The sequence below is a fragment of the Pseudonaja textilis genome, chromosome Z (genome assembly GCF_049901715.1).
Source record: "Pseudonaja textilis isolate UNSWEBS1 chromosome Z, rPseTex1.2, whole genome shotgun sequence".
NCBI classification, from domain to species: domain Eukaryota; kingdom Metazoa; phylum Chordata; class Lepidosauria; order Squamata; family Elapidae; genus Pseudonaja; species Pseudonaja textilis.
The window spans coordinates 109,538,111-109,554,523 of NC_142008.1; the positions used below are offsets into that span (position 1 = coordinate 109,538,111).

Sequence of the window (16,413 nt, forward strand, 5' to 3'; positions counted from 1 at the left end):
TTTAATCAGGCTTGGGACCTGCTCATGGTTGATGAAGCAACCATAAGGCTAGATTGAAATTACCTTATGATTCTTGACTCTTGACGAATGTATCTTTTCTTTTATGTACACTGATTCCTTGTGTGTCCAATCACACTTGGCCAATAAAGAATTCTATCTAAAAAAACATAAAGATAGCCTATCTGATATTTGCAAACCTAGATCCTAAATGTATATTTACTACCTTTGTACATGATGTGGCTAATTCACAAGTCAATCTAAACAAATTCCCCTGCCCGTTTGACACCATTGCTAGTAACACTAAGATTTATTTCTTTAAAATTTGAAGGTAGAACGCATATATGGTAATGGAAAACTGGATGATTGATTGATTGGTTGGCTATTTTCATTTTTTAACTGCCCGTGTCCTTCAATTGAGAAGCACTCTCAATTGATTTAATTTATAACTGGTTTTATAGTCAGCTCAATTATCTAGAATCTCCCACTGCTTACCAACAGTGATAAGTATATATACACAGAGGGTGGATATTTTCAGGAAACATCCAAGCTTTAAAGCAGAACACCCATTTCCAAAGAAATGATTAATTTACCCATGAGTGGAAACCAGATAGTTGGCTAGAATTAAAAGAATGAGTGAAGAATGTCAAAAATTCAGAGTAGATAATGTCACTTTTCAGTTGGTGCCTATCACCCAAACTCAGAAAAGAAGATTTCACAGAGGTTTGACTGAACCTAATTTCCTGAACCAATTCCAATCTGTCTAAGTCCTTCTTAAGAAGAAGTACTCAGAACAGGAACCCAGTAGTTAATATAGGATTTGATCAAAGTGGAATAAAAAGGAAGAGCTTGTCATTATTTAGAAATGTTCTTCTGTTGATAAAACCTAAAATGGTGATGCTTATTTTTCCTGACCACATCAAACTACTGATTATATTCTGTTAGCAATCAGCTTTTTCAAGACTTGTCACTCATACTGTTATCAAGCTGGGAATAGTTGCATAGTTTATTTCTTAAGGGAAAAATTTTACAAGCTCTCTATTAAAGTACATTCTATTACTTTCATCACATTTCATTGAAGTCATTTTGAATTTCATTTATGCCTTTTTGAGCATTATTTTCTTGGAATGTGGAAATGTGGAAATGACCTAAAAGGTATTATCTACCTTTTAGGTCATTTCCACATTTCTTAAAGTTTCCAACTGTCTCTTCATTGAAATCATAAATATATACCATATTTTTACACTAAAAGATCCACTTCCCCACCCCCCACAAAAAAAAGTGAATGGAAAATGTCTGTGCATCTTATAGAGCAAATATTGCCGAAGCCCCGCCCACCCACCTGCCTCTACCCTTCAGCCTCTGTCTCCTTGCAGCAAACAGCCTGGTCAGCTTCAGCAGAGCCTGATTTAGCACAAGCAACTGATTGGCGATTGGATCGGCTTCCCGGAATACCGCCAATCAGCTGTTCCACCTATTGCCGACTCCAAGTGCCCAATTTTCAACCCGTTTCAGGTGGCAGGGATGGCCTCCACCATCTCCACCATCTGAAAGGGATGGGTGGGGTTTCAGCAACATTCATTCTAAAGACAAAATATGCTTAAGCTGACCAGGCTGTTTGTTGTTTGCTGTAAGGAGGCAAATTGCTGGGAGGCAGAGGCAGAATTCTTATTTCTTGCTTTCCTCCCTGTCGTATCAGCCGATACGATCACTAAAGACGCGAGGCAGTGACTGGGTTTAGCTCTTTTTATTCAGGTTTTAAAATCTGCCGCCGGCTGGGTATGCGGCGGCTTATATTGAACTGGTGCCGGGCGCCGCAGCCAATGCAGCCGTTCGAATCGCCTGCGATTGGCTCGGCCAATCGCGGTCGATTCAGAACAGCCAATCAGTGCCATGCGCTCGACCAATCCGGTTGCTGTGCGCTTGTCCAATCAGGATTGCGGGATTTCAAGAATGCTAATGTCCATACAGAACACTCCCCAAAAGCTAGGTGCATCTTATAGTCTGGAGTGTCTTATAGCGCAAAAAATACAGTACTAGTCAATGTTTCCAAATCTGGAACATAAATGTATATTTTCTCAGAGGCTACTCACTTTGTACATGACGTGGCTAATTCACAAGTCAATCTAAATACATTTACCTGCTTCCTCGAGACTATTATTAGTATTAAAAACCAAGATTTATTTCTTAAAAAATTACCAGTGAAAGTAGAAAGCATATAGAAAGTAGAAAGGAATGGAGGCCTGGAAGATCATTTATTCATTCTTTCATTCATTCATTCATTCATTTATATTTTCAAATTTTTTATTACTTCTCCTCAAAGAAGGGCAGTGAAGTTGTATCTCCATGTCAATTATTTAGAATCTCCCCCTGCTGACCCAGAACTTTCACAAAATAACAACAGATAGGCACCTGTCATATAACACCCCGGATTTAACAATGATAAGAAAGACAAAAAAAGTCTGAATAGCGGATGTGGCAGTGCCTGGAGACAGTAGAAGAGAAGAGAAAGAATTGGAAAAAATAACAAAATAGAAATAAAATGCTGTAGCATAGGCAAACAAGAGTATTTGAGTATAATCCCAAAACAATTGGCACACCACTTGAATACTGGCAAAAAGTATCTGAAGTATTTGAGCAGTTTTGGGCTCAACCCTAAAGGTTGAATTCCCTTCTCCTGGATCTGCAAGATTTAACTAACCACTACTTTTGGGTAATGCATCAATTTAGAAAATATTTATATTCTGCCTTCTTTTTTCCACTAGTTCAGCAGTGTCAGAAAGAGTTAAAACAAGTATAAGACAGTGTGTCTTTAAACACAATGTCGTGACAGCCATCTTATCCATGTTCACCTTGCCACAGAAGCTATAATTCTGACTCTACCCATTTTCTATTTGAACCTGCCTACTTTCCCTCACATTCTAACAGGCTCAATTGAAGCATCTGAGTTCAAAACAATGGTCTCCTCTTGTTCAATAATGAGAACAATACAGCAAGAATGATATAAGCATTAGGATGTGTTTATTTGCATGACACTATGGTTGATAAGAGTCATGAGAAGAAGGAAAGATCCAAGTCATCTCTTCTGAAAAAGGGTTCTGAAAAGAGATAGATGAGAGCTGGACTTCCATACTATAAGGTGGAGGGTGGTAATGAATGGCATAAAAGAGGCATCCAAAAGTATCCTGGTTTATCATCATCCGATCCAATGGCATCTTGACAAGCAGTGAGTACAGATGTCTCTACAGTTCATGCTTGCAGATGTAGGCATTGAGTTTCTGGCATGGGGAATCATTCCACTCTTTAAAACCTAAAACACAAAAGACAGGATATCTGATATTTCGTGCCCTAGCCATTCATTTTTGAAGATATACGGATGAGATGTCCTTGAGATGGACAGTCATTTGGAACATTTAGAATTACTGTACTTCCTTGAATATTCATTGGGTTGCCTAAAACATCTTCTGTGAAATACATATCCAATCCATTGGTCTAGGTCAACTTGCTGCAGCCAACTCTCTGCAGGACAAGAGTTGTCTCAAAGAAATGGTGGGATTGAATCATTAAAGAAAGCATGCAAAAAAATGAAATGTGAATGACAAAAATTAAAATGTTTTAATTATTTTAAATAATTAAATTGAGTTGTTCAGTTTAATTTGTCCCATGGCAAGTTGACTGTGCTGGCCATTGCAATTTTGCTCTGGAAAGTTGGCAATGGCAAGTTGGCTGTGGCAAGTTGTCCCATTCCAGCAACTCATGGTAATTATTTTTGCCAATAACCAGAAAATTCCCACTGACATGTATCACCAAATACAGGTGAAACTCAAAAAATTAGAATATCATGCAAAAGTTCATTTATTTCAGTAATGCAACTTAAAGGGTGAAACTAATATATGAGATAGACTCATTACATGCAAAGCAAGATAGTTCAAGCTGTGATGTGTCATAATTGAGATGATTATGGCTTACAACTCATGAAAACCCCAAATCCACAATCTCAGAAAATTAGAATATTATGAAAAGGTTCAATATTCTAGGCTCAAAGTGTCCCACTCTAATCACCTAATTAAGCCATAATACCTGCAAAGGGTTCCTGAGCCTTTAAATTGTCTCTCAGTCAGGTTCAGTAGGAATCACAATCATGGGAAAGACTGCTGACCTGACTTGTGCAGAAAACCATCATTGACACCCTCCATAAAGAGGGAAAGCCTCAAAAGGTAATTGCAAAAGAAGTTGGATGTTCCCAAACTGCTGTATCAAAGTACATTAATAGAAAGTTATGTGGAAGGGAAAATTGTGGAAGAAAAATGTGCACAAGCATCAGGGATGACCGCAGACTGGAGAGGTTTGTCAGGAAAAGGCCATTCAAAAGTGTTGGGGACTTTCACAAGGAGTGGACTGAGGCTGGAGGCAGTGCATCAAGAGCCACCACACACAGACAGATCCTGGACATGGGCTTCAAATGTTGTATTCCTCTTGTCAAGCCATTCCTGAACAACAAACAACGTCAGAAGCATCTTACCTGGGCTAAAGAAAAACAGAATTAGTCTGTTACTTATTGGTCCAAAGTCCTCTTTTCTGATGAGAGCAACTTTTGCATCTCATTTGGAAACCAAGGACCCAGAGTCTGGAGGAAGAATGGAGAGGCAAGATGCTTGAAGTCCAGTGTGAAGTTTCCACAGTCTGTGTTGATTTGGGGAGCCATGTCATCTGCTGGTGTTGGTCCACTGTGCTTCACTAAGTCCAGGGTCAACACAGCCATCTACCAGGAGATTTTGGAGCACTTCATGCTTCCTTCTGCAGAAGAGCTTTATGGGGATGCTGACTTCATTTTCCAGCAGGACTTGGCACCCGCCCACACTGCCAAAAGCACCAAAACCTGGTTCAATGACCATGGGATTACTGTGCTTGATTGGCCAGCAAACTCGTCTGACCTGAACCCCATAGAGAATCTATGGGGCATTGCCAAGAGAAAGATGAGAGACATGAGACCAAACAATGCAGAAGAGCTGAAGCATCCTGGTCTTCCATAATACCTCAGCAGTGCCACAGGCTGATAGCTTCCATGCCACACTGCATTGAGGCAGTAATTGTTACAAAAGGGCCCCAAAACAAGTACTGAGTACATATGCATGCTTATACTTTTCAGAGGTCCAATATTGTTCGATGTACAATCCTTGTTTTATTGATTGCATGTAATATTCTAATTTTCTGAGATTGTGGATTTGGGGTTTTCATGAGCTGTAAGCCATAATCATCACAATTATGACAAATCACGGCTTGAACTATCTTGCTTTGCATGTAATGAGTCTATCTCATATATTAGTTTCGCCTTTTAAGTTGTATTACTGAAATAAATGAACTTTTGCACAATATTCTAATTTTTTGAGTTTCACCTGTACAGTTACACACATTTTTGAGGGAAGAAAGAAAAAGACCTTTTCAGGTTTTAACTTGGTAGCCACAATACCCAGGGGAAAAAAAACAAATTTGTACAATGAAGCTATGTTATAAATCTGAGCAATGTAAAATGTCCCCAAGCTAACCAAACTGATAAGATGAAAACTAAGCTTTTGAACTTGGATGAGGACCATGATGGTCTTAGCCACCAGGAAATTCAGTGAGAAGCCCGGATGGTCACATTTCTGTTTATTTCTCAACTGTGAGAATCACTGACCTACCTGTAGAAAGTCCCAGCTCCACACAGTGCTCAGCATTACCATAGTTGTCTGGCTGACTTTTCATCCAGGCTTTGTAGTTATAAGTTGATTCATCAGCCCACCTCCATTTTCCAGTCTGTTGAACAAAAGCAGAGCAGATGAAATGGATAAGGAAGTTAAACTGACTCTTAGATTCCACTGATTATGATCAGGAAAGCTACAAAGATTGGCTACAAATAGCAGTTAATTATAACCAATGTTAGGTATTGACTATGGTGAATAGAGTAGACAATGGTCTCCACAACTTCTGTAGTAGTTAACTTTGTAATATTGAAAGCATCTTGCAAAGAGTGATTTGCTTTAAAGAAATAACCATCACTTCAAAGAAAGAAAAGAACTATGGCCGTGGAGGTTCTGTTCAGGTTCTGTTCATTTATTTTCCTCTTATTCCCAGATTTTCTGGGAATGCCACTTAGTCACCATCACTGCAAACATGAAAGCTTCGTACTACCACAGTTATTGTCTACACAGACCAGAGAGTAATTAGGACTTCAGAAAAAACAATTACTACCAACCTGCCTTCCACTAATGACCTGTATACTGCATGAGTCAAAAAGAGGGCTGTTAAAATATTTACAGACCTCTCACATCCTGGACACAAACTGTTTCAATTCCTTCCCTCAAAACAACACTATAGAGCACTGCACACCGAACAACTAGAGACAAGAACAGTTTTTTCCAGAACACCATCGCCCTGCTAAACAAATAATTCCCTCAACACTGTCAAACTATTTGCAAAGTCTGCACTACTATTACTATTAATCTTCTCATCACTCCTTATCACCCATCCCCTCCCACTTGTGACTGTATGACTGTAACCTGGTTGCTTGTATCCTAACAATTTTTATTGAATGTTTCCTAGTATGATTTGATTGCTTATGGGTACCCTATGACTATCATTAAGTGTTGTACCTTATGATTCTTGACTCTTGATGAATGTATCTTTTCTTTTATGTACACTGAGAGCATTTGCACCAAGTCAAATTCCACACTTGACCAATAAAGGATTCTATTCTATTCTGTACTGAGATGTCTATGTATATATTTTTTTCCTCTTGCGCACCACTTATAGAAACTACAACTTAATTTAAGAAATTATTGGGATTTAATCAGGCAAGTAATTGAGGAAAATAGGAATGGCACAGTCACAGATTGTTCAAAATGAAAGAAGAGAAGTTCACCTGGCGGACATCCTGAAGACCAATCCAGACATTGCTTAATTCCTGTTGATAGGTGGAGATATGCTCAGCCACCAGAAGAGTCTCGGCTTTGGTGAGGATAGAGGTGAGATGAGCTCCACGGCCATAGCTCTGGCACTCAATCTTGGAGTTTAGAGGAAGAGAAAAGCAGATAGTCCTCTTGATAATCTTTCATATGCAACACTGGGATATAGCAGAGAAGCCTATAAATGTATATACTAAAGATGCTTTTTCCAAGATGCCAGTTGCCTTTTGGTAAAAGCAACTTTGGGACAACCATGACCTGGATGACTGAAAATCTCCATAGGCATCTATCAATATTAATATACGCAGTACAGTAAAATGCCTACACTGAAGAACGTGTGTTAGTGGATTGTACAACACTGTTATTGCATCATCAATTTGTCAGATCAGTTCTGATCCTCTAAACTTGAAGTCCAACTTTCTACCCAGTGCATAAATCAAAATGAACACAACCCTGAAAGAGGGCTGTCAATCAGAAGCACTCAATTAAACAGAATCCATCATCTTTTTAGGTTTCTAGGTCTCATATCTTTTTAGGTTTCTGGGCACTCATATCTAACTACTTTGGAATCTGCCTTCAAATCCAGTTACACTCTGAAATGAGAGTGAATTTGTCTTGGTGTCATCTGTGTGATTCAGTTACTTGAAGAATTCTGCCCTCTGCTCTTTTTGTCTGGAGGTTAAATATGATATCACTCTTTCTCCATAAGATTAGATTTTTAGTCCATTAATTATCCTCATTACATTTTCTGGATCCTTTCCAGACTATCTTAATTCTTTTTAAAATATAGTTGCCAGAACAGGAGACTAATACTCAATAATAATTTCATCAAAGCCAAATAAAAAGAAATAAAAAACTATCATTAGTTGGAAACAAGGCTTCTGTTGATACAACATAAAATGACATTGCCTGTTTCTTTTTCCCAACCACATTACCAATTATATCCTGTCTGCAATCAGCTATTCCAACACTATTTAACCAATACAGTTACCTCCAGCCTATACTGTACATTTTGTTTCCTGAGGGGAAAATCTTTGCAACCTCACTATTAAATTACATTATATTACTTTCATTGCATTTCATTGAGTTGAATTTTGAATTTAATTGATGCCTTCTAGGGTATTGTTATCTATGGATTGCTTTCCCGTCCATCTTTAAAATGGTCTCCACCTTTGTTGAGCTTTCCCACCTTATCTTTAATGAAATCATAAATAACAATAAACTATTCAGTACTTCTTGACTGGAGCATATACACGTATTTATTAGGCTACTTCTTGTGCATATGATGTGGCTAATTCACAAGTCAATCCAAACAATTTTCTTGTGTGTGTGTTTTTTTATACCATTGTTAGTTTTAAGTAAGACCAAGTCCTGATGCTTAAAAATCTATCTTTGAAGGTAGAATGCATATATGGTAATGGAATCCTATGGGATTTATTTATGAGATTATAACTGATTTTACCTCCAGCTCCGCCATCCAGAACTTCCCATTTTCAAAATAGGTACATTCAAGGCAGATTTTTTTAAAAATTAAGATGCAGCCGAATTGTCCAATCAAAGAACTTAAATGTTGATCATGCATATAAAAAAGAGACCAAGGTTTGATGTCATTCTTGCAGCCACAATTCTTTTTTTTTTTTAACACTGTCATGGATACTTTTGTTGCCGGATAAAAGGAAGAGTGGCCAAACATTCTTGTTTGAACATGGGGTGTTGGAGGGAAAGTAGCAAAATTATGTTCACCTGATTCTGCCTCTTTTCATCCTCTTTCCATATCATCATGTCCTCAATACAGTGGTGGCTTTTTACCAGTTTGTCCCAGTTCTGCTGAGCTGGTAGCAGTGATGAGTAGCAGAGACCAAACCAGTTGTCTGTGCTGCTCTGCTGTTGGGCCCACTGGGGCTCCCATACCCACCTTTATCCTGTACTTTTGAAGCACAGCTGCTTTGCATGGCACAGGAGAGAGCTGCGTGACAGTTGCTGAAGCGACCAGGAAAGTGCAAGCTTGCAGGAGGTGAGTTGGAACACCTCTGTGCCTGTGCAAAGTGTGCAAAGCATGCCCACCAAGCCACACCCACCAAACCAGTGGTAAAACTTTTTGAATCCCACCAGTGCCTTAATACCTTCAACTATCCAAAAAACGTGGAGGAGGAAACTCTAAAATTCTTCCATTGACCCCATTAAAGACTTGTGGAAGCCACAATGAAGTCTTAGAGACACACTAGTGGCTCATGGCTCACAGATCACCAATAATGTACATGATGAATGTTTGAATTCTTTGCTCTGCGCTAGTGAGTAAATAGGATGAAAACACAGCTAAATCTAAATGGATGTATTATATATGATATCGATATGCCTTGACAAGAGATCTTTCTTACCTCAGCTTCTTGCCAGGTCAATTTATGATCAAAGTACGCATAACAGTTACCCTGATTTTGCAGCCATTCCCTGGCACAGGTGTCAGCTTCAGCTATATAGAGACACAAGGTTAGGCAAAATAGGCAGTTAGGCATTTGATGAGTATCTTTATTGTCCACTCTTAAAGAAAAAAAATTCTATTTGACCATACAGATAGTGTGGGAAAGGTCTATAGATCACAGTTTATTTGCTCTGAATACAAAATTGAATTGCCTTCAGAGGCTCACCTTCCAAGAAAGGATTGGCAATCAGAAGTCCAAGGAAACAAAGGCTGAAGTAGGTAAAAAGACCCATATTTTGGTTAACCTGCAAGGAGGAAACATCTGTAAGTTCAAGAATATCATGTGCAAAAAAGAAAAATACAAATTAGGTGAACTCTGTGCTCCATTTGGTTGGAACAGATAAGGAAAAACTTCACAGAAATTTGTTTTCTACTGTTACCAATTTGCAAACCAGGGCTTGATGCAAATGTAAGTGGACAAATTATATTGTGGGAAAGCAATCATAAAATTCCCACCCAAACAATGTGACTTTCCTGCTCACTGGTCATAATAAAGAATTTTAAGGGATTGGATCCCTTAAAATTAATGGGACCCATGTGTTTCACACATTACAATGTTAGATGTATACTGAAATTAGGTGAGTATGGAAGCCCTAGTTTCATATTTGTTATCCAAATCATCAATTATCATGGTCAGATTTGCAGCAAATTTATGAATTTCTGCCTCTATTGGAATTCTTATTAATTCTAATCCATCTTAAATGCTAAGCAGGACTAGAATGAGTTAGGATTTATACAAGAGCCCATTAGGGAAAACTCAATGCCATAAGTTAGTTTGGAAATCAGGATAAAAGAAAAATCCTCTGCCCCCAAAACAATAATGTCTTCCAAGCTATTATGAAAATAACACACGTGTTATGTCCCTGGAACTTGAAGAAGTTCCCACTCAGGTCCGTTCGTGCTGCGGGGGCGGTTGCCCTCCCTCTCATTGGTTGGTTCTCCCCAGCAGCCAGCTATAAAAGCAGGCTGCGGGGTCCAACCAGTTGCTGATCGCTGCGAGCCAGTTCCAGGCTTGGCAAGCACGTTCAGTCCTTTATTATTTCTAATAAAGTATTTGTTGCATCCATGCCCTGGTTCAGCCTCTCATTACCCGAACTTAACACTGGTGACGAAGGTGGGATGGCTACCAGAGGCACAATGCAACCGCTGAATCACTAGCCGCTGATCCGTAGCCAGAGAGAACGATCAGCAGGCGATAAGAGCAAACGCTGATCCGCAGCCAGAGAGAGCAGTCAGCAGGCAACGAGAGCGAACGCTGATCCGCAGCCAGAGAAAGCGGTCAGCAAGCAGCGAGAGTGAGAAGCGTCTGTAGCCGCTAGTTAGCCAAGCTACAGGGAAAGTGAAGCGCTGCGAGCCGCAGCCGCTCGTTTCTTTAGGCATGAAATTCAAACGGCTGTCATTTGAATTCCGCCCTAGAAGTACAGCGCGGTGCTGTATTACAAAGTCACTGACGCCCACGCAGGCGCGAATTTCAAACGCTGCCAACGACCGTTGCAGCCTAACCTCGTGTTACCCAGAGAGAGAGAGAGAGTTTGTGAAAAGCCTCTCCGGAGCTGAAGTCACTTGCCTGCCACAGGCACAAAAACCGTCCTGCTGCTGCCCCAGAGAGATTTTTTCAACAGATTATCCAACCAGACTTTTTTGTCATCATGAACTCCAACCCGGTTTTCCCAGCGTTCAAGCCGGATGAGGAGAAGTGGGAGTCATACAAGAATCGTTTCAACCATTACATCGACGCAATTGGGTTGGCTGATGCTGGGGAGCACCGGAAAAAATCATATTTCCTGATCTACTGTGGAGCCATCGTCTTTGATACTGCCACAGCACTCGTGGCTCCACATGAGTTAAAAAACGTTCCATGGACAGAACTGTTAGAAATCCTCACTAACCACTATTCTCCTAGACCCTCACAGATTGCCAGGCGGTTCACCTTCCGAATGAGGAAGCAATCAGACAAAGAGACCATCAACCAGTACATGGCTGCTCTCAGAACTGCAGCTCTCCATTGTGGGTTTGGGACCTACCTGGAGGACATGCTCCTCGACCAGCTAGTCTGCGGAGTCAAGGACCTCCACCTCCAAAGGCGCCTACTCGCTAAGAGGGACCTCAACCTCGCACAAGCCGTCGAGGAAGCCCTGGCAGCAGAACTGGCAGCACACTCAGCCACCGAAATCCAAGGTCCTGTTTCCAAGCAAGGGGCAGTTTCAGTCCACTCTGAAGAGGTGGTCATCGAAGAGGACCCCAGCGACGCAGCCGACATCCACCGCCTCACCCACGCCAGACACCCGCAGGTAGGAGCCAAGCAGGAAAGCGTCAGTCCACCCAAGCACATCACCCTGTGCCTATCTTGTGGTGGATCACACCTGAGGACCACCTGCAAATTCAAGGGAGCCACTTGCAACATTTGCCACAAAAAGGGGCACATCGCTAGAGTCTGCCAGGCCGCTCACAACTCGGCACAAAGGCACCCCTCCTTTTCACAGTCTGGACCCCAAAGGCAAGTATTGAACTGTCGCACTCGCCACCATGCTAAGCACGCTTGCCATGCCATTAGTAAAATCTCTCTCTCCGTTTTGTTAGAAGGTTGACACGGGGTCAGCGCTCTCAATTATATCTTGGAGCACCCTCAAGAGACTACAGCCCAGTCTATCCAGAGGCCGGCTCCAGAAGTGCCAGTTTAACCTGAAGGACTACCAGGGGAAGGACATTCCTGTAATCAGCAGAGGCAAGTTTCTTGTTAATTTTAAAACTTTCAAAGGCCACCTACCTCTAGTGGTAGTTAACGGAAATCTCCCCACACTCTTGGGGCTTGATTGGTTTCCCCATCTCGGCCTAGGGTTGACTGGAGTCCATGCTGTCTCAACCTCTGACACTGACTCCTTATTCGCTGACTACTCAGACGTATTCAGCGATGAGCTGGGGTGTTATAACGGTACCCCTATCTCATTCTCAGTCAACCCCCAAGCAGTTCCAATCAGGCTAAAACCTCGTAGAGTCCCATTCGCTATTCGGCCTAAATTAGATGCGGAACTGGACAAATTATTAAAACAAGGGGTCATTGAGCCAACAGATTTCGCCAAATGGGAGACGCCCATTGTCACACCCCTCAAAAAAGACGGTAGCCTGAGAATTTGCTCGGACTACAAAACCACAATTAATAAGTTTTTACAAGTTAGCGCTTACCCAGTGCCCGTCATTCAGCATTTATTACACACTTTTGAACCTGGCAGCATTTTTGCCAAATTGGATATGTCCCAAGCGTATCAACAGTTCCCTGTTGACAACCAAACAGCGGAACTCCAGACCATTGTCACACACAGGGGTGCCTTCCGATGCAAGCGTCTCCAATTTGGCGTAAGTGTTGCCCCAGGCATTTTTCAATCCCTTATGGAGCGGATTTTGCAGGGCCTCCCTGGTGTAGTACCCTACTTCGACGACATCTTAGTCTCGGCCAGGGACAGACCCCAACTCTTCCAGAGAGTTCGAGCAGTGTTAGAGAGGTTCAGACAGCATGGCCTCAAGTTAAAAAAAGAAAAATGTGCCATTGCCACTAGACAGGTGGACTTTCTGGGTTATAAAATTGACGCCTCAGGCATTCACCCCCCGGAGTCCAAGGTTAAGGCAATTCACGAGGTACCCACTCCAACCTCCAAAGCAGAACTGCAGGCCTTCGTGGGGCTATTGAATTTTTACGCATCTTTCCTGCCCCATAAAGCATCAGTGGCGGAACCCCTGCACAGACTTTTGGATAAAAAATCGTCTTGGCACTGGGGACACAAAGAAGACGCTGCTTTTCGCGCAGTCAAATCACTACTCACGTCGGAGGCGGTCCTTATTCAGTTTGACCCCAACCTTCCACTAGTGCTAGCAGCAGACGCATCCCCTTTTGGAATTGGGGCAGTGTTAAGCCACAGGCTTCCCAATGGCTCCGAGGCTCCCATCGCTTTTTTTTCCAGGACGCTCTCTGCAACAGAGCGCAATTATAGCCAAATCGATAAGGAAGCTTTAGCAGCTGTCGCAGCAGTGAAGAAATTTCACGAATTTCTTTTTGGCCACTTTTTCGAGCTGGTCACGGATCATAAGCCTCTCCTCGGTCTACTAGCTGGTGACAAACAGACCCCTCAAGTCCTGTCTCCTAGAATGACGAGGTGGACTCTTTTCCTAGCGGCATACTCGTATAGACTCACACACCGCCCAGGTAAAACATTGTCCCACGCAGACGCCCTCAGCCGCTGCCCACTGCCTGCTCCTGCTGAGGATCCTGCACCGGTCCATGCTATCTTTGAGGTCACCCAATTGGACCTCCCCATCACTGCCCTTGACATTGCTGCCAAATCCAAGGCAGACAAAACCATCGCCCAGGTACTGGACTGGGTGAGGAGGGGGTGGCCGGGCGGTGATGTTGATACCAAATTTACGCCCTTCAAGACCCGCCTACAGGAATTATCCAGTTTGCAGGGCTGTTTGCTGTGGGGCACCCGAGTGGTCATCCCGACCTCACTACGTACCCGAGTTCTGGAGGCGTTGCACGAAGGACACCCTGGCATCGTCAGAATGAAGGCATTAGCACGCAGCTACGTATGGTGGCCGGGCCTCGACGAAGACATCAGTAGATGGGTAAGCTCCTGCCATCCCTGCCAGGAATCCCATCCATCCCCTCCAATTGCCACCCCCACTAAGTGGGAAAGCGCCAGCGCACCGTGGTCCAGGATTCACATCGACCTAGCAGGCCCGTTGCATGGCAAAATGTTCCTGGTGGTCGTGGACTCTTACTCTAAGTGGATTGACGTGGCACAACTATCCACAACCACCACGCAAGCGATTACCAAGGTATTGACTCGCCTGTTTGTAACACACGGGCTACCAGACTCTATTGTTTCCGACAATGGCCCCCAGTTCGCATCGGTTGAGTTCAGCCGTTTCGCTGCCAACCTGGGCATCCGCCACATCTTCACGGCTCCCTTTCATCCTGCCAGTAACGGATTGGCAGAAAGAGCCGTTAGGACCACTAAAGAAGCTCTAGCTAGGTTCAGGAAGGAAGACTGGCACCACAAACTCTCCCGTTTCTTGATGAGCCAGCACTCAACCCCGTGCACAGTCACTAATAAGTCCCCGGCGGAACTCCTGAACGCCTGCGGACTGTATTGGACAGGCTTCACCCACATTACTGCCCTGACTCTCCCCTCGCTTCCACGTCGGAGGTTAGGCATTTTGTATTACAGGAAACCGTGTTTGCGAGGAACTTCGCTGGAGACCCTCTGTGGATCCCGGGCAAGATCGTGGCCATCACCGGACCCAGGTCGTATCGAGTCAGACTGGAGGACGGCCGAGTCTGGAGAAGGCACTTGGACCAGCTGCGGAGGCGCCACGACACCCTCGTTAGCGGTGACTCTGGATTACAGACCGGAGCGAGGCCACAGCATCAACCCCACATCAGCACCAGTTCCGGTAACCTGCTTACACCAGCAGCCGAGCCAGGGAACCCGAACACGGACCGCGACCACCAGATGGCTGACCAGTCCGAACCAGTCAACGGGAGCACGTCTCCAGTGACCAGCCCTACGAGTCCCGAGCCAGCCCTGACCGAGGAACGCGTTCGTGACTCCCCACCGATCCGACCTTCCATTGCAGACTCTGAACTGACAGACAACTCACCAGAGTTGCGCCGTTCTGGGCGCCAGCATAAGCCTCCTGCGTACCTTAAAGACTATGCGTGTTCGCATCTGGGGGAAAGGGGTGTTATGTCCCTGGAACTTGAAGAAGTTCCCACTCAGGTCCGTTCGCGCTGCGGGGGCGGTTGCCCTCCCTCTCATTGGTTGGTTCTCCCCAGCAGCCAGCTATAAAAGCAGGCTGCGGGGTCCAACCAGTTGCTGATCGCTGCGAGCCAGTTCCAGGCTTGGCAAGCACGTTCAGTCCTTTATTATTTCTAATAAAGTATTTGTTGCATCCATGCCCTGGTTCAGCCTCTCATTACCCGAACTTAACAACACGCTTATTTAATCATGTATTCACTTGGTGGAAATTTCCCTTTCTCACTCAGATTTCATGTTCTGCTCTTCCTAATGTTCCCTCAGTGGTCTTCACCAACCTCAAAGGCCTGCACCAACCCTCTTAACAAAAGCCATATAGATCAACTCTTCAGCCATTCACCTTGTGATGATCTTCTCCTGGATGGATTGAAGTGGTGGACAGCCAAGTTGGATCCCTCTCGGATGCTCTCTTGCTTTCTGAGAGGCTGTTATATAAAGTCCAAACAGACATGGTGCAACCCCAGCGTGATCTCTGTCTTTCCAGGAAATGCTGGTCTCCTTTTCTCAGTTTTGCATATTCAAGGTTAGATGGAAAGGTTAGAAAGCAACCCATTGTACTGCTCAGGGCAAAAAGGGCACTTCGGCTGCAACGGGGAAAGAATTATTGCAGAAAACATAACTTTTAAAAATGTCCTAGTTAGACGGAATTAACAGTAATCATAAGAAAACTTTCACAAATGTGTTTCCCTATAATTCCAGATAGCAGTTTGATTGCTAATTCATTTTTTAAAATGCACTTTTTAAAGTGCATTTTAATGGAGAGAGTTAGCACATTGAGCAGTATAGTTTTCTTGCAATGTTGTTTCTTTAAGTAATTTTATTTTCACTTTATAGTAATGGCTTTCTTAAATTGTGTCTGATTTTTCTGGTTTAATTTGTACTAATGGATCCTTGTTAGGTGATATTTCTGTTGTGATTTATATGAAGTTTGATTATTCACTCATAAGTAGGGGGATTTACTGTACTTTGTCTCAAAGCTTAGTAGCCACAAGGCAAGTAATTTCAGCTTAGAAATGAATTAATAATCCATTTTTTCCCTCAACCTAATTCATTTTTAGCTTTATTCTCTGTGGTTTCCAATTTTAGTTAGAGTATATATTTAATGTTCACTATTCTCAGAAACCTGTTTCTAAATTTCTAATAAGATTTAGAAATCAATTAATAATAATCAATGAAAATATTT

General features: G+C 42.8%; 1 protein-coding gene across 1 annotated transcript; it reads right to left on the bottom strand.

The window, feature by feature from the left end:
- Positions 1-3,098: 3,098 nt before the first annotated feature.
- On the bottom strand, positions 3,099-9,665 carry LOC113449534 (C-type lectin-like). The gene is made up of 5 exons (XM_026720630.2): positions 9,587-9,665; positions 9,320-9,411; positions 6,899-7,039; positions 5,679-5,793; positions 3,099-3,307 (listed from the first exon to the last, which is right to left on the bottom strand). Exons 1-5 carry the CDS (start codon positions 9,651-9,653, stop codon positions 3,240-3,242), a joined length of 483 nt encoding a protein of 160 aa, XP_026576415.1. The 5' UTR covers positions 9,654-9,665; the 3' UTR covers positions 3,099-3,239.
- Positions 9,666-16,413: the final 6,748 nt, after the last annotated feature.

Excerpts from the sequence above, each read along its gene's own strand:
- LOC113449534 (XM_026720630.2), bottom strand. The coding sequence starts at position 9,653 with ATGGGTCTTTTTACCTACTTCAGCCTTTGTTTCCTTGGACTTCTGATT. Across the intron at positions 9,412-9,586 it reads TGCCAATCCTTTCTTGGAAG|CTGAAGCTGACACCTGTGCC; the intron begins GTGAGCCTCTGA and ends GTCTCTATATAG. Across the intron at positions 5,794-6,898 it reads GTCTTCAGGATGTCCGCCAG|ACTGGAAAATGGAGGTGGGC; the intron begins GTGAACTTCTCT and ends TTTGTTCAACAG.